Genomic DNA, 25,708 nt, shown 5'->3' on the forward strand with positions numbered 1-25,708 from the left:
TGCCCTAAAACCCATTCAAAATGCAGCATTCGGTTTATGTCGATTGCTTACTTACCCGTGGGTCGACGGGCTAAATAAGAACTGTCCGGTGCTTCTTTTGTGATTATTTTCTTTAATTGGCTGTTGTCTATGGATATATGGATATGTCATTAGAATTTACGGCATGCGGCATCAACTTTTCCTTGTTTTCCTACATTCTCTTCTCTTGCCGCTCAGTAATTGTTACCCCGCATTTCTAAAGGATATTACAACAATTATGTTAAATGTATACTACTGGAGATTATTTCAATTATCGTCACATTTTTATAGCAACGTTTTTAAGAAATCAAGCGCTAATATTTTTCTAGTGACGTTTCTTTAATATTTTTGGATTTACCACTGCCCTTCGCCTTGTACGTACATAATAAGTAGATTATTTCTATGTTGACAAATCAACACCTAAAGCTACTAGTACAATTTGGCCCAACATGTACATACATTATGCACGCGTTGGCCGGCCAACCCGATAATTGTCTGTTTTCGTGAACACATCAAAGGATCTTGGCGCCCGCGCCGATATGTTGGCGGGTTGGCCCCAACGTGTACTAGTGGCTTGATCTCCTTAATTATGATACTTGTTTATTGCAAAGCTATGTAGTACATTGTAAAGCTTGCTCGTTCATGTTCGGTGGTTTGGCTTTATCTAGAATGTTGACTTGGAACTATGCTCGTCGTTGTGCTCACAGCTCGACACGAGATGCCGCTCAGTCGGTTCAAATCATAGGTCTTGAGCCATGGATGACGACAAATGATGATCTCAACGTACAGAATAATTTACACTATACGATATTCTGTTTTTTAAATAAACAAATTTTTACAAGTAAAAAATATAAATATTCATAACAATTATTATAAATTGTTATTATTATACATAATGCGTAATTTAATTTATTATTTGTAATAATAATAATTAATGTTATATAAAAATATCAAATTCCTGTATAAAATAAATACATTTTCTAAAGCATAAAACATTACAATAATCATCCTATTGCATTGCTCTAAAAATATTACAATAAAATTATTGAATTTAAAATGAAAAAACCTTCTTACATAAATATTCCAAATATTATTATCATTCTAGAAATGGAAACTACACTCATAAATAAATAGGAAAAATAAAAGTTTAACAAAATCCATTGCTTTTTCTCCAATGAAAAGGACAACAAGCTAATGGGAATCAAGATGGGTGACTAACATGCTTTGTCTACATGTTGAGACATACTGGACTGAATTTCTGTCAAACATCGAGCAAGAATTACAGACCTAGAATCTTTTTTGCATCAAACTAAAAAGCATTTAATAAGATGGTACACAAGTTGAGACATGTTCGAACGAAAGTAAAACCATTGGGCATGAACGAGCGTGGGTATGGGTTCTAATAATATATCGCTTAACACTTGATTGATTAGTTTTTACAGAATTCACGATACAGATACTGAATTACCCAACATCAACCAGGTTAACGCATGACTGACGAGAGTACATGAGTATGTTTGCTGTTGATTTACGGCCACTGTCATTTGTCACAACCAAGCGAACCTAGTGAGTTCAATTAATCTGCGCGAAAGAGTTAACCTGATTATTTTTAATAAATATTATTACAACATCTTTTGTCTTGCATTTACACTCAATAATAGACGTCAACAAGTGTGTTTAATTTTTGACCCTTAAATTCATATTTATGTAATAAACCGTTATTGTTTATTTAAGGTTTTATTTACATTATTAATTTGTTCTAAGTAAATAATAAATGAGACCACTGTTTCGACCCACGCAAAACTACACTAACATCAAATTGACAGTTCTTTACTTATTATGGCAAAAGACTTATAATTACAATAATTTCTATCATTTCATTGGTAAAAGCGCTCGTTTATTGCACACGTTACAGTGTGTCGATAATATAAAGGGCGCTATAACCGCAAACAGTTAATTTCGTTTATCTGTGATCTGTTTGAGACTCCGTTATTAACACTCAAATTGACCTAACTATTTAATGTTTTGTTACTATTTTATTTTACTGAGCTGAGACCAATTACCATTATACAACAGGACGTTAAAACAGCAGTGCCATGAACCTTCCCAAACCAGAGAGTGTTTCCATCAAGATGGAACCAGAGTCCCAGGAAGAAGGCACAGATGAAATGCTATTTACGGACATGAAAATCGACCTCCCGGATGTGAAGAAGGAATGTTTGCAGTATGCTAAGAGTGTTCCGCCAACTAGTAAGTTTCATTGCGTATATGTATCACAAGGGTGTTTCAAATGCATGAAGTCACAAGAGCTACTTGTTTTCTACTTCCCCTGTTGTCATTCATCGGTACTTTTGATTTTACCCTTAAATTATTACTTTACAGGAAATTGTCGAACTAAGAAAACATTAAAAATTAATTTAAAAAAAATTATTTATTTATTCACGCCTCGAGTATTTACCAAAACTTGGAAGACAACTATAATAACTTTTTGTCTGAAAATTAATAACCCAAAGAAATTTGACAACTTTAAACTGATAAATTAATTTATTTTTATTTTTTATTGTTTTTGTGTTTAATTCATAGAACTCCATTTTTTTGTTTTAAATGTACTTAAAATCAAATTTAATAATATAATTAGTAAGTTCTGCAAGTATTTTTTGGTTTTTGTTATTGTTACAGCTGTTTCGGCTTTAATAATAATAATATTTGGATGATTTATATAGCGCCGTTTTTGTGCAAAAGCACCTCAAGGGCGCTCAAGGCCATTTTCAAACTGACTTTTAAAAATGACAGTTTCAAAATGGCCTTGACAGCCGAAACACCTGCAACAATAACAAAAACCAAAAAATACTTACAGAACTTAATAATTATATTATTAAATTTGATTTTAATTAAATAAAATGATAAATTTAAAGCTGGGTCCAGACATGTTCTTTTGTCCGTACCGTACCTCCGTTTCGTACCAGCGTCGCGATCCAAAAACTCTGGACGCATCATCTTTTGTCCGTACCGTACCTCCGTTTCGTATCCGCGTCGCGATCAAGAGCCCGTATCTCCGTAACGTCACTGCGATCATCGCGTGTCCATTTCCTCCCACCATGTCGTCGACTGCGGAAGTGTTTGAGAATTTGACGATTGCTTGCGCGTCCTTCATTGTTATTCACAATAATATAACGAAAAAAAAACAAAAAAGGCGACGTTGGTGGGAGTTAGAATTGTTCAAAAACAGAGAAAGATGTAAGACGCCGCGAACACGTCCAGACTGGCGCAGACCCGTACCGTATCGCCTTTGAACGGGCCGAAAAACCGACTCGCGATGGATCGGAGCGTACCTCTATCCGTATCGAGATGCCGTACCACCGTACCGTACCGAACGGGCGTCCAAACTAGCGTTCTTGATCGCGACGCTGGTACGAAACGGAGGTACGGTACGGACAAAAGAACATGTCTGGACCGAGCTTAAAGTTGTCAAATTTATCAGTTTAAATTTGACAACTTTAAACTGATAAATTGTTAACCCAAATATGAATGAATACTCGAATACATTGTGAAGGAGCAATTAACTGAATATATTGAGGCCAAGCAGTTGTTAGTTTGACAACAATCTGGTTTTAGAAATAATTTTTCTTGTGAAACCGCTATTAACTATGTAATACACAAATATAAAATTTTTGATATAAAAACAGTAAAATTATTGCAGTATTGTTAGACTTAATATAAATAAAAACTTAAGAAATAATGGAATTAATGATAAAGAAAGTATTGGTTTGTTGATTATCTAACACAGGGGTGGCACTTTTTGGTGCGGTCCTTGATCACTTTCGGTGCGGCCTAATGACCACAAGATAACTGTATAAAACAAATGGTTAAAAATTAGCAAAGGTGGAAATGAGGAGACAATACCAAAATTGATAGCATTAATATGGAAAGGGTAAGCAGTATAAAATATTTGGGTGTAATATTAGATGATAAATTAAAATTTGACAAATACATAACTAAAAAGTTGGATTCTTGAAAAGGATCAGAAATAAATCATATCTCAGAACAACGCGCCTTGTATACAATTCTATTGTAACTCCTCATTCAATTTATTGCTGAACAAATGTGGTGTAAATATTACACGGCGCGTAAGGTCAGAACAGTGAAAAGCACGACTTAATGGCGTTTGTTTGGTTAAAATGGTCTTAAACCAGGCTCGAGGCCAGCTTTACCACACCAAAGTTGAATGGACGTTTAAGAATCTAATTAGTAACATTCCTAGCGTTTTATTCTTATGTAACAAAGCCCAAAATGATAAACTACAGGTTGAGGATGATCGAATTAAATATTTTTACTAGAGTTAAAATTATGTTACAAAATTTAAATATGATGATAACTAAACAACATATAATATGTGATGTAATGATCTACAAGCTTTTTAATTATCTCCAAACTAATAATATGTACCATTATTATACTTCTCTGGTTTATTATAATTATGGATAATGCGGGAGAAAATGCGTCCAAAAAGTCATTGGTGCATAGTCACAAAACAAGATTTACTGAAAAAAAAGGCCTAAAAATTCCACTAATATCAAATAAGTATGGTAGCAGAACACTTGACTATTTGATCCCTGTGATTTATAACAAATTTAACGAAAACTTTAGCTTAAAAAATAATGAGGAACCCTGCCCTAAACTGACAAAAAAGTGGTTAGTAAATGAACAAAACGTTTATCTATCCTAAACCTTATATTTGGTATTAATATTTAAAATTGAGCTAATGTGTATTATGTTATAACATTAAATGGTAGAACCTACAGACAAGCTGATTGTCACAGCTTTGTGGGACTACCCATATCTTATATCGTATTAAATGTGATTATATTCAATTCAATAAATATAACCACGAAAAAAAATAAAAAATAAATAAAAATATTTCCAACTACCCCACGAGAAAGAGCAAAGATTTTTAGGTTTCCCAAAAACAAAACTTAAGTGATTTGTATACATATATATTTTACTTCTTTCTATTACCCATCAATGAATTGTTGTTTCATTATTCCAGGTAACATTAATGTGGAGGCTATTTCCATCAAGGCAGAACCAGAATCTCTAGAAGAAGGTGGAGGCGGAATTCCTTATACGGAAATTAACATAGACCTGCCGAGTGTTAAAAAGGAATGGTCAGAGAACTCCCAAAGTATTACCCAGTCAGCAGGTAAAATATAATTTTATTTGTCTGAATTCGTGAAGAATTATTTATATATGGTTATTAATTAAAACTAAAGGAATTGCACCCAAAACAGCGTGTTTTATAAAGGACCAAAACTTTATAATAATCTTTTATTATTTTTTAATCTTAAGATTTGTGCCATATAAGTTTAAAAAAATAATAATTTGTGTACACATATATATATATTTTACTTCCCTTTTTTTAATTCAACGGTATATTTTTTTTGTACGTTATGTATTTTTCCAAAAATATTGCAAATAAAAATTCAAAAACAAATAAATTCAGAGCAGTCAGTTGTGTGTTACGCGTAGGTACACCCAAAGTAATAAGGCTCGTCCATGACGTTCAATCTGCCATTTGCTATTTTGAAAAGATACCTAAGTCGCTTACTGTGGCCCAAATGATAAGTTTATTAAGTCCAATAAAAAAAGTAAAGTTGAGATCTTAAATTGGAGTTCCTGTTATTAATCATTGTTATTTTTAATTTACTATTTTAATAAATCTCGGTCAGTTTGAAGACTCTTGTACATAGTATCGAATAAATATTCCGATTAATCATCAGGTTAGTAAGAGTTGATCTTTTTGCCATGGAACTGTTGTCGATCGAGGCGAGAGTGTAGAGAGCAGAGCAGATTCAAATAATTTCAGGATGGACGACTGTATATGTACATATAGGTCTATAGTTAGAGATATCAGATTTATTACTTTTCTTTAAGATTGGAGACTGAAAACTAGTTTTCCATTTTTTCGGAACCTTTGGTTTCATAAAGGTGCACATTTTAATTCTTCTCTGTGATTAACTACTAGATTTGAATATATAGCGTGGTGTTTTCTCTTTCTAAAACCCTTTAGATCATGTTTTTCACCATCAGTAAGGGAGACACAACCATTTCTGTGAGACCATTTGAATTGTTCCCAAAAGCGAACAAAGTGGCCAGAAAGGTTATTAAGAGGATAATTCAAGACTGATAAACATTTCATTAAGAAGATTGGAGGAATGTTTTCAGGACCATTATGCCGGCAACAGTTCGTATTTCCACAATTACACATTTTTTAACACAAAAAAAAATGATTTCACATTTTTTATTCTAAAAATTCATATAGATTATAAAATGGTGCATATTTCCTACTACATATACGTAGATACATCAAGATTCAGCCACGTTCGTTTCTGTCTACTTATATTAAAATTAAAATTGTAGCTCGCTGTATTTCGACCGACGCACGGATCCGAATACTTTCTCCCTCACACGCATAGCGCCGTCTCGCTCGGCCACTCACAGCCCATTCCCCGTACAGGAAGACACCCCATTGGCCGAGCTACCCCCACCCCTCCGCCAGCGGCCGGTACTGCCCTGCCCAAAGGGTATATAACACCGTGCAAGCCTGTATGGAGGCAGAGTATCCAGTCTCCTAGTTAACTAAGCAACAGAATCCAAGTGGTCATTGCCCAGTTAAACACTCCCCAGTACCAAGTCGAGAGAACCCTCCGGGTCCTCCTTGGGAATTCAAGTAACAGCTCCCTCGGGGACATAACTTGTCGGGAGAATCTCCACCCAACTAAGAGACCCCCGGGTCCTCTGTTGTGGCTATCACGCTGTGTTTAAGTGCTATTGAGAACGTTAAGTGATCATTGTTTTTTACTATAAGCTGTGAACCCTGTATGTAAGATAAATAAACTGACCGACGCTAAAAAGCTATTTTCTTACAAACACCCTGACACAAAATTAGTTTTCATACAACTTTCAGTATTATTTTAATTGAATTTTCTAAAAGTTAAAAAAAACTTATGGGCGGTCTACAGTGGAAATTTGTACCCGCTGAGGCTAACAAGCAAGTAACTATTCAACAGGAGCTTGGTTAAACAACGTAATATAATCCAACTCTAAATTCAAATAATCATTTATATACCACCAACAACAGTAATTTTTGATGTAATACTCGGCTTGTCTTGCATACCTATTAAGCTCACTAGATATATTCCGTTTTTAAAATCCATGCAAAAGTCCAGCTGGGTGTAAAACCAAATAAAATTAAATGAATTGTTGTTATTTCAGCTAGCATTAATGTGGAGACTGTTCCCATCAAGGCAGAGCCAGGACCTCTAGAAGAAGGTGGAGGCGGAATTCCTTATACGGAAATTGACATAGACCTGCCTGATGTTAAAAAGGAATGCTCAGAGAACTCCCAAAGTATTGCCCAAGCAGCAGGTAAAATATATCATTTTTTAATGATAAACTAATGTTTATAATACAAGGTTATTATGCTTAGCACAAAGGGTAACAAATTATTATAAGCAATAATTACTCACCTGAAATATCCATACAAATTGAAAATATCTCCCGAGTAAAAATAAATGCCGCCAACGGGAATTGAACCCGTACCTTCTGATGTCCGGTCAAGTGCTCTGAAACCACTGAGCTATGTCGGCTTATTTCCAACCCGCCAAATGATTCAATATGTACTAGTATCTTAATCAACAATTACTGCTTATGTTATTTTTTCCACCTGTAAAAAACCGACTTTTATTGGTTCAGGTTGGATTTTATCTTCATTTATTGGTGAAATATTTTTATGTCTCAACGTCGTCTAGTCAGAGAAATTTAGCACTAACAAAGCCTTTCCTACAAAAATAAAGTTGGTTGTTGGTTGGTTTTTGGTTTGAAAAATTATATTAAGCAGTAATTGTTGATTGAGGTACTAGTACATATTGAATCATTTGGCAGGTTGGAAATATGCCGACATAGCTCAGTGGTTTCAGAGCACCTGACCGGACATCAGAAGGCACGGGTTCAATTCCCGTTGGCGGCATTTATTTTTACTCAGGATGTAACGGACGTTGTTGGCCACATTATTTAATTTCATAGAAATATGTTTTACATTTATAAAATGTGCCTACCCCACGCCACTGGCGAAATCATCACTCCCCGCCACTGTTCATTTTGTCCCGTTTTCGGCCAAAACGGCCTGAAAACTTTGACTCCGAACGGCATCGATACCGCATCGCGCGTCTATCTCTGCTGAGCGGAACGATGTTCAATGTTTTACTATGTACAATTTACTAGGAAATATCAATTTATTAAATGTTGCAAATGTCTATATTTTACTTGTACTAATATATCTCCTCGGCGGTAGTTAAATAAACACTATTTGCTATGTGCTACCACTGAGGAGATATTAAAAATGCTGTTTTTAACATATTTGTATAACCATTTTTTTACAATTAATTTTACCTTTTTTGCCTGTACAAAAATCCAGGAACCTCGTAGCATAGTGAATCTTTTCTCTTTCTGAGCGCTATATTACGGGGGACCTGAGAAAAATACTAACATAACCATAGCACGGATAAGAGACATGTTAAAGGAGCTGAATATTTTGACGGTGAAGCAAACTGTGTATTTGAATGTACTTATTTTTATACATAAAATTAACATAGGGATGATGTCTAAGGAACTGAAAAGAAAAATAAATTACAATAACGAGATACACGGACACGGGACGAGAAATTCTAAGCAAATTAGATTGCCAACAAGAAAAAAAACAAGCACCCAAAAATCTCTGATGTACCAGGCCGTTCAACTCTATAACAAAATCCCGAAGGAAATTGCTGTGATAGAAAATATTAATAAGTTAAAAAATGAATTAAGAAAATATGTCTATCTCAATTATTAATGTTTCTTTTTTTGTGACTTTATTGAAATATTTATAGAAAGATTATGTTTGCCAAACAATGTACATGTTTATATGTTTATAAAACTATTAGCACACACGAAGATGTGAGCTAACTTAAGATTAATAATAATAATAATAATATTTACAAATTTGATTGCTTCGAGATCATTTTTACACTTTTATTTACAAACTTTTCTTATTTTCTGTTGTATCTTGGCAAACTAAAAATCTAGTTGTGAAGATACACATTCTTATAACTACTATGTAATTGTTACTCAGGCGAGCCTGTAAAATCTTTACATACTTGCAAATTTAAACGTCTGCCTTCGACCATACCACCAGCAAAATGAATATGCGACATTTTGCCGGGGCATATAAACGCATTACTGGCGCGGATAGAATCCCCCACCACTTTTTGACTCACAGCCCAATGTCGGGTGCGAGTCAAGCTTATTGCATATAAGCAGCCACATAAAAAATAAAAAATCAGTTCATCTTTACCACCAAAAACAAGCATTTTATTATCAACAAGTGACTCCTGCCCATCAACTGCCTCACCTCGCCAAGTCTTCTGCTCCAAACCTTCTGGCGTTACCTCATCAAGACCAGCCGGCCCTACTCAGGAAAACCGCCAACGCCAGAAGCGAGCAGAGACGAAAGCACACCCAGTGCCCAACAATCACCGAGCACCGGGTGCGGGAGGCAGATTGCTCATAATTTATACCACTATCATCATCATCGGCCGTAAAGGAGCATTCCCATCGGTTGAAGACACGGTTTGGAACCGACGCCCAAATCTACAGTTTGTGCGGACTCCCGTCCAGTACACAGGAGATATTTTCAATTTGCATTGATATTTCAGGCGACTAATTATTGCTTATAATTATTTGTTATTATTGAGTTTTGCAAGTTTGATAGTGGCATTGAATGCCAAAAGATCTCGATAATGAAAACTAAAATTTTTTCAGAACTTAATAATAACATGATTGAATTTACTTTATAATTTATAAAATATGCATTTTAAAAGTTATTTTTTTCAGACTCAATAACGGACCTGGTGATGCATCCTGAAAAAAAACCTTATTCATGTTCAAGTTGTAACTACTCCTGCGCATGCAAGCAAGCATTACCACTGCACTTGAGCCACAAATCTGGAGGAAAAAGATTTTGTTGTACCCACTGCAACTATTCATGCTCTTTAAAAGAAAATTTAAAATTTCACATGCTCAGCCATTCTAGAAAAAAAAGTTTTTCATGCTCCCTTTGCGGCTATTTATGTTTTCAAAAGGGACATCTTAAAGATCACATGTTTACCCATACTGGAGAAAAACCTTATTTATGCTCCTACTGCAGCTATTCATCTTCTCGAAGGGGACATTTAAATGTTCACATGCTCACCCATTCTGGAGATAAACCTTATACATGTTCCTCCTGCAGGTATTCATGTACGCAAAAGGGAAATTTAAAACGTCACATGGTTACCCATTCTACAGATAAACTTTATACATGTTCCTACTGCAGCTATTCATGTTATCAAGCTGGAACTTTAAAACTTCACAAACTTACCCATTCTGGAGAAAAACCCTTTTCATGCTCTTATTGTAGCTACTCGTGTTCTCAAAGGGGAGATTTAAAAAGTCACTTGCTTATTCATACTGGAGAAAAACCTTATTCATGTTCCAATTGCAACTATACTTGTTCTCGAAAGGGATCTTTAAAACTTCACATGCATAAACATACCGGTAAAAAACCTTTTTCATGTTCCTACTGCAGCTATTCATGTTCTAGAAGTGGAGATTTAAAAAGTCACATGCTTGCCCATACTGGGGAAAAATCTTATTTCTGTTCCTACTGCAGCCACTCATGTTCTCACAAGAAGTCTTTAAAACTACACATGCTTACCCATACTGGAGAAAAACCATTTTCCTGTTCTGAATGTATCTATAAATGTTCACGAAAGGAATATTTAAGGCGTCACATGCTAATTCACAAAAAAAAACAACCATTGGTTGATGCAATGAATGCCAAAACTTGTAATTTCACTAATGGCGTACTATAAACTAGCAGAGGCACCTAGATGTGCATCTCCTATTTTAAACTATTTTTTTTTTTTACATATCACCTTACATCGCAACTGTCTACCTCTGCCACTCTCGTTTGTACAATACCTTCCCATATTCCGGCTGAGATTGCGCAGAGGGTAGACAGATTGCTCACACAACTTGGTTTATGTACGAAACCTGAACAAACTAGAAATCATTCATAATTATGAGATGTGAGGGAAATCTAAGGAAACGTAAATATGCAAAAATAAATCAAAACAGAAAAAACCTCAATTAGCTCCCAATAAAAAGAGGCTATCTATACAATTTGTTGATTTTTATGTATATATAAACAATACAGAATGCCTAAATATTTTTAGATAATATTCTTCCAAAAGTAAATAAAATTATGGGATTAGAAATTTAGATTACAATACGATTATCACATATGAAAAAAACAGAATTACAGAACTGCTTTTATATACACTTATAGTACATCAGTTCTGTAATTCTAATACACAATGCTTATTCTAATGCAAAATTGTAAGCAGTCTTTTTGATTCATCATATTTGTTAAAAAGGATTGCATTTCGTTGTCCTGAACACCTCACCAGACTAAATGATTAATTTAGTGTAAACCACTTTGTTAATCTAAATATGCGCAACATTCATTAACGGGATGTAACTTTATTTATTTATTTATTTTTAATATACCCCAAACCAAGCAAATGCTCATATTATTGTGGTAGCACAATATAAATAAGAATAATTCCTTGTTTTATTTTTATGTTTTAATTATATTTTGTAATTTGTCTGTATCTAGTAAACGGGGCTTTTTTCGGATCTAGTCACTAAACATAACTAAGCCATTTCAAGCAATGTTCAATTTTGAAAGGTGGTCTCCCACGAGGGCTTACTGTGGTGGTAGTAGGAGATTTTCAAATATTGTCAGGTTATTCGTAACCCGGGAATGTTTGTCTTTCTTTTTAAACAAAAAAATAAATAAAAATGAACTATTGCTACACAACTGTAATATTAATTTAATTAATTTAAAAGCCTACTAGGACGTAAATAAATAAATCATTACATATTTGTAATAAGCATTTACTTTGTGGCTCGTCATAATTTACAATAAAATATATAAATTTGTTTTAGACCACTTTAATTTTAATTGCACTCTACCGGAAGCACCCTTCCTTCGTCAGGAGAATATTAAAACTAACCTATGATACAAAATATTGACAGATACACAAAAAATATAATTTAGGTGTTTGAGTGGGAGGTTAACAAAGGGGGACGGGTAATTGCGGGAATTCCGGCAATAACAGCGGTTTACTGGAAATATATCTAAATCCCTTTCAATGGCGTAGGTTCTTATATATATCCAATTTTTCTTTAGTTAGTGCAAAAAATTTACCTTCCCACATTAAACCCGCGTTCTATACTGATAACACCTTAGGTAAATTATTAAAAAACACTAAAGATAAAGATCATAAATTGAGCCACTCAGGCATTTGCCAACTATGTTGCAATGATTGTCCATCATTCTACATAGGTAAGACAACCAGAAATATAAATATTAGAATCACGGAATGGAATTTTTGGATTATTTCAAAAACCATAAACTTTTTTACTATTTATTGTTTCTTTAAAGAGTACAAACATAATGACACAAAAAAACTTTTATTTAACTATTCCATTACTTTTTTTAAGGGACATATTATTGTTCACATCTCAACATTTTTTTAAATTAGCCCTAAATTGGATGTTGTTCACTATGATGAACGTTCTGCAAAAAAAATTGTAAGAGAAATTTGTATATTTTTGAGGGTTTTTTTTTTCAATAATGTTTATTTATCATTAAGAAAGTTGGAAAATAAAAAAACTTGTCAATAACAACTCTTTTATTTGTCATTCCGATAGCAAAAAATTGGCTCACAGCAGTTCATGTGTCAACTAGAAGGATGGAGCAATCCAACCTTCTATGGAAAGGAATTAGAACCCTCTAACACGGTTAAGTACCTCGGAGTCATCATAGATGCTAAACTGAGCTGGAAAAACCAGGTGGAAACTGTAGGCAGAAAGGCCTGTGCTCTGATATGGGCAACTAGGCGAATCTGCGGCAGAATGTGGGGTCTCAAACCTAAAATGATGCAATGGCTTTACACAGCCGTTGTAAAACCAAAGATCATGCACGCAGCCCTGGTCTGGTGGAGGAGAACAACACTGAAAACAGTGATGGTCACACTCAATCACATACAGGGACTTGCATGCAGAAGCATCACAGGAGCCATGAGAACCACTCCAATACGAGCCATGGGAGTGCTGCTGAACCTACCCCCACTAAACATAGAAATAGAGGGGGCGGCGATGGCGGCAGCCTACAGGTTACATTGCAATGGCCAATGGAGAGGAGAGTTGCCCAGAAACAGTCACACGGAGATAGGAATAAGACTGAGGGCAATTAGTCCGACGGCTGGGATGAAGCAGGACGGCAAGCAAGCCGAATACTTCTTCGGACAGCTGTTTAAAGTGACGTACCCCACAAGGGAGGAATGGGACTCGGTCCCAGGTCCAAACTCCAAACAGGAACTAATCTGGTTCACAGACGGGTCCAAGATGGAGGAAGGAACAGGGGCCGGGGTCTGTCTACAGGGATCTAAGAGGGAACTCAGTATACCTCTAGGAATGCACTGCACTGTGTTTCAAGCTGAGATGAAAGCCATCTTAGCCTGCGCACAGGAGAATATGAGTATCGGGTACAGAAATAAGAACATAAACATATCTTCGGATAGCCAGGCGGCCTTAATGGCACTGGAAAGTAACCGATGCGACTCCAGACTGGTGATGGAATGCAGGACTATCCTAATAGAACTGGCGACCATCAATAAAGTAACCCTGCTCTGGGTACCAGGACATAAAGGTATTGAGGGCAACGAGCGGGCTGACGAACTAGCAAGGAAAGGGGCAAAAGCACCACTTGTGGGATCTGAGCCGGCCGTAGGAGTAGCAGCTTGCCACACCAAACTACATATCAAGAGGTGGGTCAAATCCCAACACTGGAAGGAATGGAAGAAGGCACCTGGAATGAGGCAATCTAAAGTACTCATAAACGGACCGGACCCTAACCGAACCAGGCAACTACTCGATATGGACAGAAACTCACTGAGGGAACTGGTAGGACTATTAACGGGACACTGCCATCTCAGGAGACACATGCAACTGTTGGGAGTGGAAAACACCAACATCTGTAGGAAATGTGAAGAGGAGGAAGAGACTCCAATTCACATATGGTGCCAATGTCCCGCTCTGCTGGGAATAAGGCTCAGATACCTGGGAAGACACAGTGTGGAACCAGAAGACATCGCCACATATCCAATGACAGCCCTGGTGAACTTCATAAAAGGGACCGGGTTACTGGCAAGGGAATGAGGTAAAATGGGAGATAGTACAATGGGCCTATGGCCTAAGTGCTCGCGGGGAACGTAAGTAAACCGCCTCCGACTATAAAAAAAAAAAAAAAAGTTCATGTGTTCTTAGCAAAGTATTAATTTATTTTTTACTTTAATAACAGTTTTTGTTTCAAATGTTGATTTGATTTGCTAAATAATGTTTGTTTAGTAATTGTAAAATAATATTACATATCTTTATGTGATTTTCCAGTTTGTAAACACTTATAAAGGTGTTTGGTCAACCCAATGAACATTATCAAATCCCTTTTGTCAAAACAACCTCCTACTCGATGCATTAATTGCCAACTGGACATCATAAATATACCACTCTCCTGGACATTATGACTTAAGGACGGGCTGCGAAAATATTAGCCCTTGTACCAAGAGCGCATGTGCAATCGGAAACTTCGAATATTTCCAATGTAGACAATGAAAATGAATTGCCCCTACTCGGCAGTTCCGACTCTGATGATGCTCCAGACAATCAGGAGTCAAGTCGAGCCAAAAAATGAAGTCAAAGACTTTCCACTGACTACAATTTTATAGTAAATTTTCCCAATCCAATTATGATATTATTATTACATTGTCATCTATACCATCTCTTCCATCCTTTTCTTCTCATGCTAAGACACCAGTAACAGTTATACCACCAGCAAGGAAAACTAGGTCCAGGAATTAGATTGCTTCGGCTGCCAAAAGACCAACGAAATGAACAAGTTTGAGCTGAGTTACAAATGGAAAAGGAATTCATTTTGCCACAGAGCTACTGTTGAAAAATTCTCCATTAATTTGCCTGATGGTGATTCTCCTCTCGAATGTTATTTTATGTATTTTTCTCTCTGTATAATAGCAGACATAACAGGATAGACATTTTTTTACTACGTTCAATGCATTGGAGAATCAATTCAGTTGATTGAAAAGGAGTTTCATGATTTTCTAGCTATTGAATTGTTGAAATGCCTTCGTTAATTTTCATAGATTTTGTGCTATGTGGAAAGAGCGGATACAATGCCGTTAAGGCCTTATAAACAAATTCGGAAAATTTAACTCTTTACCAATAATAATTTAGATGATTCTGATAGATGCTACAAAGTAAGACCAATCGTAGGAAAAATTAAAATGAACAGCCTGCAGCACGAGAATGAAAATGATTTTGCATTGATCAAGTGATGATCCTGTATAAAGAAAGAAAAGCAGGGAATAGGACACAATATATTATAAAGGATAAACCGAACAAGGGGGGGATTAAAATAAAAGTAAGAGCTGGGATTTCTGGTATAATTTATGATTTTATGCGAAAAAAACGAGAAATCGTTGTTTATTCTTTTATTCAAAATAAAAGATGATATATTCACATTTTCGTAATTATTACTAAAACATATAGATAACTACGTATTTTTTACAACTTCTCATTTATTTCTATTTTGACCTCCTTCATTTGGTATTCTTCGCCGAAGTAAACATTTGATCTTTAGATACGTAACTTTCGCAATGTTCATTGTGGTAAACATTGTTTTCTAACCATAAATAAACCACTCTTTTCTAACTATTTTTGACACAAAAACCCCCAAAAACGTCAATTCATTAAAATTTCAATAGAAAAAGTTTGGTAGATTGGTATGGCAACATTTTTGTAGGTAAATACTGCTTTTCTAAAACCAGTGTTTTCATACTGTCATGTTTATTGTTTACTTGAAGATTACAACACAATAGTGGTATATTTATGAACACAATATTATTATAATGACATGAATACGAATTTTAATGAAATTCATAAGACGTTAAATTTATAATATCTACACTTAAATTTAATACAAAAGTTTCGTACCTACTTTCAATTATAAGGAAATACTATACTTAAATATTCCTACTGGAGTTTTGGAATCTTCTCACATTTTTCATTATTCAGTGAAGTCATTCTCATTATCCCGCGAAGTAATTCTCATTATTCCGTGAAGCCATTCTCCAATAGAAGATAATATTTTATAAAAAAGAAAATATATCATCCCCGCGGACATAAATGCCTGTACACTAAAACAATGCCGAATATAATATTAAATTTATAAATCGGGCCGATTGCGTCTTTCACATCAAATACATACATAACCTTAAAGTACACTCAATCTTACATTATTTATGGAGTGCCTTCGATGTGATTTTTTTACTAAAACAGCGCGATAAAAATTATCATTTTTTATTATTAATAAACTTTTCAACTAATAAGTTAGAATGCCATTTTTTACTCGCACTAAATGTACGGGCATCATAAATCCCAACCCTAAAATATAAATTAATTGTACACATACTTGTAGCTTCTTCGGTAGGCAGAATCCATATTAAAAATCGGAAGTACGATTTTTTTAATTGAGTCGATAAATTTACAAATCGAAAGCTTGGAAATCCCGGTCGCTAGACTCGTATTTCCTGAGATGGCACTTAAATTAAATTAAATTAAATACTTAATCAAAACGATAATTTTTCCCAAAATTGTTATGAGATGTCTTACTGACAGCCCTGTTTCAATAGAGCTAACTCTTAGTTCTCAGCAAATTCAACCAAATCCAATATTGAAGGTAACAATAACCTCAATACTAAACTACTGTACGGATTGAAAATAAAAATGCTATTGTACCTATGTATACCAGATGTTATTCTTGTTTAATTTTCAACATAATTTCTCAGTAATTATTCTGTTTAACATAATACTGTTTCGCTCCTGTGAACCACTGTAAACATAAATCATGTATATTGTAAAAGCCTTTTACGGCGTCTAAATAAATAAATAAATAAATAAATAAATAAATTGGGCACAAATTCTCGGTTTAACCGCAATGAGCCCATGCGGTCCATGCCATTTCTTTTGAGGCATCGCGCCATTAATGGACTATCATAAAAAAAATCATCATTAGCGTTTGATAACTAACTAACTAACCATCAAGCCGTTTCGCTACAGAGGTAGGCAGAGAGGACGGATTTTGCACACACTCCTTGCCTCATTTATATTCATTCATCGTCCCATACATACTCTTCTATTATTCTGACTCTTGATATGGCCCGACTCAAGAATCTGATTCACTTGATCGTGCCATGTCTTCCTCGCACTTCTGCTTCCACTCACATTAGCGTTTGCCCTTGTTAAATAGAGGGTTGGCCAGGTCGTACACTATCATATGAGCACCAGAAAAGTTGGCCTGCGTCATGTCGTCTATCATGTCTTTTTGCTCTGGATTCGTCGGTTCAGCCTCATTGCAAATGGAATTTCCAAAGATAGCCAGACTTGGACTCACAAAGCTCGTAAGACTTTATACCTGCGCTGGCCGTTTTGGTTTTGATCATCTGGACGAATCCCAAACGGTCTTTAGAGCCGAATAAGGATTCATTCAGAGAGATCTCTTGCTCGGTGGTCCAAGGCGGGCTAAATATTTTCTAACATTCGCACAGTTTACGGTACATCAGAATAAAGTATTTCATTCTTAGTGAAGTGAAAGAATTTTTTTATGAGAAGAAAACCAATATAATCTATGATTTGACTGAAAAAAGGCATCGAAAATGTAGAGTAATGTTTTACATGACAACTTTTTTCATACAGTTTATTTAATCGGAATGAAAAAAGGGACGTGTTCTATTTTGGTACTTAGTACCGTGAGTGACGTGTGTTACCAACTGGCTAATATGTCCTACGTTTTCATACCTCGAAATGTTATAATATAATAATATAAAATTCATAAGAAGAAAAATAGAAAATCAATCTTTCATATTACGATTAGGCTTCAATATTTTTGAGGAAGAGTGGATAATAATGAATCTGTCTGTTAGCAAGTTGATAGTAAATTGAACAAACTTTATGGGGATATTTATTTTTATTAATTTTTCTTTCAAAACATCAATTAATTCTCTGTCGCAAGCTGACGAAAGATCTAGAAATGTGGACAATGTGCAAGAGTTGAGGGATTGAGAAATACGGATATCTGTTGTAAACACACTTAAATTATTCATAGTTGATTTCTTTTTCCGGAAGCCGTATTGATTAGGAGAGATAATACTGTGATTTTCAACAAACCATTCTAATCTGTTCTTCATCAAATGTTCAGCTACTTTCATTAAACACGACGAAAGGGCAATAGACCGATAGGATGAGACTTCAGACGGATTTTTCCCTGGTTTTAAAACCGCGAGGATTTTTTGAACTTTCCACACATTTAGAATAAATCCTACTTCAATTCTTAAGGAATATTTAACCGTAATGTCAGAGAATGCTTTAGAAAAGCTATATAATATTCCATCAGCACCCGAAGAAGAGTCAGAAAGGGATTTAATTACGCATTTTAATTCACTAACTGAGAAAGGAGAGCCAGTTAGAATGAGATAGGTGATATGAAATAAAAGAGGGCATTTCTTCACATCTGGCAACTGAAGGAGGGGTAGTCTAAAAATTAAAGAAATTATTACAGGTAAAACCCTGTAATAATTTCTTCTGGAATATATGTGGTACCCTGCGGAGCATATTACGAACCGTTTTTTTGAACCGTTGAACCGGTCCAAACAGAGTTTCAGGAAACGCAGAATTTTCGCCATCCAGACCGCTTTTTATTTTTCAAAATACGTTTAGTTTCTGCCTGGGCGCATTTCACTGATAAGATTTTTTCGAAAAACATGGATTTCCGGAAAATTGAAACTGCTTATTTTCTAGAGTTAACAGTACGAGTGCATTGTTCGTCCCACGACGGGGTCGAATATTTTTTTAATGTTAACATTACGCTTTGGGATGAATTTTTTTGCTGTATTTATACTATACTATGAAATAATTCACATTGTGTTCTGATGCTCCCAAGAGAAGACTTGGAGTGAACAAGAGAGTCTAATTTGGAAGAAAAAGTTCTCCAGTTCGCACCTTTCGTTTTAAATTTAAAATTATTGTTAACCGTAAAAATGCGAGGTGGTTAGGTTGTGAAAGATAATTATAATAGGGAAATAGTCATTGGAAAGGGGTCTCTATGTATGTTCCGAGAACATTTACGCATCACCGAAGATGAACAGAGAGATAAATCAACAGAACTTTTCCTTTGTTGAGGGGGGGGGGGGGGTGAATCGGGTTAAAGATCCGTCGTTTAAAATACATAAATTATAGGAATCAATAAAATCTAAAAGATTACGGCCAGAACGGTTTGATAACTCACTACCCCGAGAGGGGCAATGAGCGTTAAAGTCACCCTGTAACATATATGGGGGAAGGATCTGAGATATAAATGATGACCATTCGTTTTCAACAAAAATAGTAGAGGGAGGGATATATATATTATACGGAGTATAAATATATATATATATTTTTTTAATTTACTTTATTCATAAAAATATATTAGGATACAGGTTATTTACATGCTTTTCGACTACCACACTAGACACATGTCCGTATTATGGTAGTCGAAATTTGTGTATAATTATATACATGATTCATTCAGTAGTAAAATAGGTATAGGTTAAATAGGTTTAACTGAAAATAAGAAAGCGATGAAAATAAAAGATAAATTAAATAATTATTTTAAAAAGAAATTTTAAACAGAATTGAAATGAAAAAAAGAATAATAAAGCAAATGAACTTATTTAATGATGTCAGGTATTCTTTAAAATAGTTCTTTCCCTTCATAAATAACCAATACTGAATATTTAATATTATGTACATGATCATATACAGGAAAGTAATATATAAATATATATTGTAATAACAGATTCAACGGCTGCTACTATCTGAAAATTGTTAGAGAAAGTATAAAAAATGAGTTGTTTGAAAAGGATATAGTCGTGGATAATTAGAGCAGCGCCACCTTTACCATCCAGTCTATCATGTCTAAGACAATGATATCCAGAAATCTTAAATTGAAACACGTTTCGGAAATGGCGGCAACTGAAATGTCATGTTCAGCGAGTAATTGTATAAGTTTAAATGTAATAGAGAATAGACTTCTGATATTCCACTGGAGTATTCTGTTCAGTTTCGGAGACATTGAGAAGACATGATAATAAAGATTTAATACAATCGGCAGCGTTGGACGGTGCATTATTATTGTCTGAAAGAATATAAATTAAGAGGGTAATTAAAAAATAAATAAAAGCACAATTTTCATTCGCGACTTTAGGGGAAATAAGGGAAGAGGGGGAACTATTTAAAGCACTCCCATTGAGTGTCTGAGATTTATAATTCCCATTCGGGTAAAACAAAAAAACATTATGTTGATTTTTATCAATAGAACCAACAAATTTTGGTTTTGATTTTAGTGGTTTAAAAATTGTTTCCAGGTGGGAAGATGATGGAGGAGGTTTAGAGGAAGGTAGGTTGAAAGGGATTGAGGTAGATGTTACCTCTGCAAATGATTTTTATGTCTGGAAATAGGAAATGTTGTCTGAAGCCATTGCTTGTTTAAATATCATGTTGCCCTTGCAGTTAATGCAAAATGGATCATTCAATAATTTTTGGCAAAGATCAAAAGGGTGGTCTTCTCCGCAATGAAAACAACGTGGAGGGAAACGACCTATGGGTTTCGAGTTTCCAAAATGGCAGCATTTAAAACATTGGATCGTCCGAAATGTATATAGGTACTTCCACAAGGAGTGCGTTGTAATAAATAAATACCCGAGATGGCAAAGTTTGGCCCAAAAGTGATAACAACCGATTGCGAGGGTCTCCATGTAGTGGTTCCATTAGATCTGTCTTGGTAATTTAATCTACGTGCTTTTAATATGAGAATCATTAAGTGCTTTTAAAATTTCAGATTCTGAGAGATCGGTTGGTATACCTCTCACTCGGCCCATTCTTTTAAGGTTGTATGTCATGAATTTCTTTGGTCATTGAGCCAATGAGGACAGGGAATAAGTTAGTTCAGTACTTTTAGTTTCTGGTATTATGGGATTCTTACGACTTAAAGTTTGAGGTTTCATTGGAATGAGAAAGAAATTTAATTTTGGGTGGTACATGAAAACAGAGGGATGGTCTTCATTTTCTGGAAGTAAGTGTTCTAGAAACATGACTAGCATCAGATTCATAGCCATTTGCAATATTAAATATGGACTCGGGGTTAGGAGGATGATTTTCGTCTTCCTCCATTTTCATAAATAAATTACCCAAAAAAAAAATACAGTCTATTTGATTGACAAATTTATCGAAAACTAAATAAACAAACAAATAATCAAAAACAAAAATGTGATAATAATTTCTTATCTGTAAACAGCAGGTAGGTAATTCGTCAAACACAGAGCACGACTATCGAAGTCAATCAATGGATGGTAGAAATATGATACTTACTTTTGTGAAAGTGGGTAGGAACTTACTGGAGAGATTAAAACATGTGATTGGCCACATACTAAATACATTTTTGGCACTTTAAAAATATTACTTACGAAAGTCAAAATCTATGACATCGAAATGCCAAATTTTTGCCAAACAAGGTTGTCAAACGGGAGTATTATAAAAGTGGTTTAGAGTTCAAAGTTTACATTTGAATGTTCAATAGTTGATTAGACGTAGTTTAGTGGACATTTTTACTTGCTGACTGATTTTTTATTGTGACGGCAGATCATAATTTCGTCAAGTTCTAATTCGTCCGCTATGGCATCGATTACTATTATAAGAGAGTTATTAGAGTCTTACAAACAATGGGTAATAGCTAATCCTAGCCTAATAACAGATATGGAAACTTTGGCAAAATGGTCCACCTATTTTGTGGCCGGAAAATTAAACAAATCGGCCGCCGTGTCCGAGCTCATCTACTCGCTGTCCAATCTGTTCGTCCTGTACAACGACACTCTGATCCTTAAGTCACAGGCGGAGTACGGGCAGGATCAACAGAAAGAGAACTTGAAGTACTGGATGACGGTGCTCCACTTCAGCGAGGTGTTCGTGGAGATGAGCGCGCGCAGCCGCTGGGGGGCACGCGGCAAGTGGAGCGCCGTAGCGCTACTACAGCTGGTGAAGTGCGCCGCCAACCTGGTGCTGATGTTCCGCTACCGGGAGCGTCCCGTGCAGCACCCGCCGCTACCCGAACTCACCCGTAAGAGGGTGGCGGAGGCTACTCCGCAGCCGCAGGAGGAGGGCTTCCGCCTTCGCCGCAGCGGCCGCGTGCTGCGCCGCGTGGAGCATGCGCCCCTCCCCTCACTTCGCAGCTGGAAACCGCTCCACATGGACGATTACACCGAGGACGGGGCCCATGAGAACTCGAAGCTGATAGGTGAAACCCTCTACGTGCTCAAGCCCCTGCTCCATCTCGGCTCCATGGCTTGCTTCGGTACTGACACTTGGAAGCAGTGGTTTTTCTCTTTGGCCATGGATCTGTCTAGCTTCTCCTTGTACGGTGAAGACCTAAAGCAACTGAACTACGAGCAGCGAGTAGAAATAAGCCGGCGGAAGCTGTGTCTCCTGTACTACTTGCTCAGGTCACCGATGTACACCAAGTACAGTGGGTCGATAATCAGCAACTTTTTGAGGAAAACAGCGCAGAAGGTTCCTTTTGCAGGGATCATTTGCAACCCAATTCTGCAGTACATATCAGTGTGGCAGGACACATACTTCTATATGTGGTCTAGCTAGAGTCTCCCATGAATAATTGGTGTGGGGTTAGATGTTAAGAATGTTATTACTTTGTTGCGGCGTGGCGTTGTTACCCTACTACTAAGGTTATGAAGCGTATTGCGTTGTATTAAGTATGTTGAAGTTTTCCTTTAGGTGAATTGTCAAAGTAAGCCTAAAAATATCCTGTTTGCTGTAATTCCCATCAAAAATATGTAATGAGACCACCTAACACGGTAACCTCTTGGATCCAGTTTTTCAATACATTATTTAAGATTCCATTATCGCAAAAAGGTGTAAGTAATAGTCATCTAATCAACTTGTTTGTGCATGTTTAAAGGTTTGACCTTTATTCCGATATCCTATAAAACATCCGTAACATAACAGCTGAAAGTAAATTTCTTATTGAAGGAAAACTATCATCATAATACATCAATATAAAAGATTTTATAACTATAACTAATAATATGAAAACTGTTTTTGTCTAAAAGAATTGGTTTAAGAATAACACTAACACATTTGTTAAGTGTTGCCGAATTTTCCCTTTTATTTTTCTTTTCATTTTATGCAACAACAAAATTTATACCTGGGAAAATCTCACCTCATTAAGGACAAGGTCTTTACTATGATATTTATGTACATTGTTAATTAATATGAAAAAATGATTGTATTCCTCAGGATTGTCCCACTATTTATGTGAACCTGTACCGATATCTTTAGCTGGTAATATTTGATTTGCGAAAGTACTTACAATCTTGTTGTAATATTTTAATGACCTTGTTGTCAACTATGACAACTATCAACTATGTACAGTAATTCCTCATTTATCGTTTAGCACTTCTGTAATGCAATCTTTCAAACAAAGGTTGCAAATTTATGGCTTCAAATCCTTCTAAACCAATAATGTATGTAATTAGTTTAGAAGTTTGGTTATCTTTCCAAGGGTGATTGCAAATCAGCAGATAAAAAAATAAAATAAACAAAATGAGTGATTATTGTAATATATACCCATTTATTTTTATATCTGGCAAGGTATTACATACTTATTTTTTTAGTATAACCTTCATACATAAAAAAAAACAAACCATTCCATTTGTAGGGAAAATTTATTTAGCTTAGTTTTGTATGAAAGGGCGTTTTTGTATTTTTTTTTTAATATATCTTTAGTCCGTATGGTGAAATCCCATGTGTATTAGCGTGAATATATTATGAAAGTGAAAAGGAGTGATGTATTATGCAAATTTATAAAGTATCTTGCGTCACACTAATATATTACATAATAGATCATCGTTGCGCTTGCAAGACCGGCTATGTGAGTTTTACCAAATTTTACAGAGGAAGCAAAAAAAGTTACCAGTTTTCTATTCAAATGTGTCAACAAATAATGTTTAAACGAGTATTGTTCGATAACGGTTATACTTAAGCACGTAGCCACATTGGGCCTGATTCCTAGATTTTTTTGGTGTAAAAAAACATTTTGCTGAAATCTGGCACTTTGCTGTTTTTCCAAGCGCAACGATGATATACCATATGTAATGAGATAGGGTTTTGAGAAATTCCCTCAAAGGGTGATGGTATTCTATGTAGTTCACCTGCTGATTATGATTTTCCATTGCGAACAATGTTTAAAAAAAATTATGACTCTGTTACACTTATTTATTTCATCATTCCATGGGAACCTTCAGATCAGTCTTGATGATCTGAAAAGGTCTGTAGCAACGGTCTGTGAAACTGACCTGGTTTAAAATAAATAATTGAAATTATTGAATCCCACCACAAATGAACTGCTTCAAAAACATTTTCATTTTATGGTTTGCTGAACACCTTCATAATTCGAACCTATGTAAAGAAGGCCGAGTCATAAAATTTTTATGTTTTTGTACAGATAACTCACAGCCATGAATACATTGGTTCTACAGCTATAAAAACGTCGCCGTCCATGCATAATTCAACAAACCACAACACATATTTTTGAGATACATACTGCAAATTTGAAAGCCAAAATGATGTTACATAAAGTTTATGTATTGGAAATTTCAAAATTTTATCTACCTGCATAATAATAGAAAAAAATTAAAAGCATTCAAATAAGATTATTTCTATAACATTCAAATCTAAATATCTCAAAACTTGTGCATCTGGGTTGGTGACTTTTGCCTGATCGGTGACATATGTTGCTCATTAGCGTACGATACCTTAGTTAGAATGCGAAAAAACGAATGTTTATGAAAAAGATGTCCAGAATTTTGTTTCTTTTTTACATTTACTTTAATTATAAATTCTCGAATGCCATTACTGTAACATGGTATTTTATGTTAGCCAAAAAAGTATTTAATTTCATCAATTCATTAATTCAAATGCTTACTACTAATTTGCATAAATTGAGCATCTCGTTTATTTAAATTAGTTCACTTCATTATATTATATCCTCGATTCAAGGGCATTTCACTGAATAAAATCTGATTTATTACTTCCATCGTCATTGTCATCATCTAATGCAATTTCAGCTTAACTTATGTTGTTGTCTGATATAGAAGTGATGTATTTGCAGCGAAAATAGCATATATAAAATATAAACAGTAAATAGGAAGATGTGATTTGATATTTTCATAGCGAAAAAAAAGTATTTTCATTATTATGCCTTGTTGTACATCCTCCTTCTTTACCCAAAGTTTCAAACAGCGTTACAGTTTGCGTAACGCTGCCTAAAGAAGGGGGAAGTGCAACACAGCATAATAACCCAAAAAATAAT

The 25,708-nt window shown here is 35.2% G+C and overlaps 1 protein-coding gene and 1 long non-coding RNA gene across 2 annotated transcripts; both read left to right on the plus strand.

Annotated features, from left to right (window-relative positions):
• Window positions 1-246: 246 nt before the first annotated feature.
• On the plus strand, window positions 247-12,774 carry LOC149412429 (uncharacterized). The gene is made up of 5 exons (XR_016304567.1): window positions 247-392; window positions 2,095-2,268; window positions 5,066-5,218; window positions 7,291-7,443; window positions 9,946-12,774. It is a non-coding gene; the product is annotated as an uncharacterized LOC149412429 (long non-coding RNA).
• A 9,053-nt stretch (window positions 12,775-21,827) lies between these two features.
• Pex16 (peroxisomal biogenesis factor 16) lies at window positions 21,828-25,669 on the plus strand. The gene has a single exon (XM_089645877.1). The coding sequence runs from the start codon at window positions 22,000-22,002 to the stop codon at window positions 22,975-22,977; it is 978 nt and encodes a 325-aa protein (XP_089502003.1). The 5' UTR covers window positions 21,828-21,999; the 3' UTR covers window positions 22,978-25,669.
• Window positions 25,670-25,708: the final 39 nt, after the last annotated feature.

Source organism: Hesperophylax consimilis, chromosome 23, assembly GCF_061612785.1.
Source record: "Hesperophylax consimilis isolate HC1 chromosome 23, BYU_Hcon_1.0, whole genome shotgun sequence".
Lineage (NCBI taxonomy): Eukaryota > Metazoa > Arthropoda > Insecta > Trichoptera > Limnephilidae > Hesperophylax > Hesperophylax consimilis.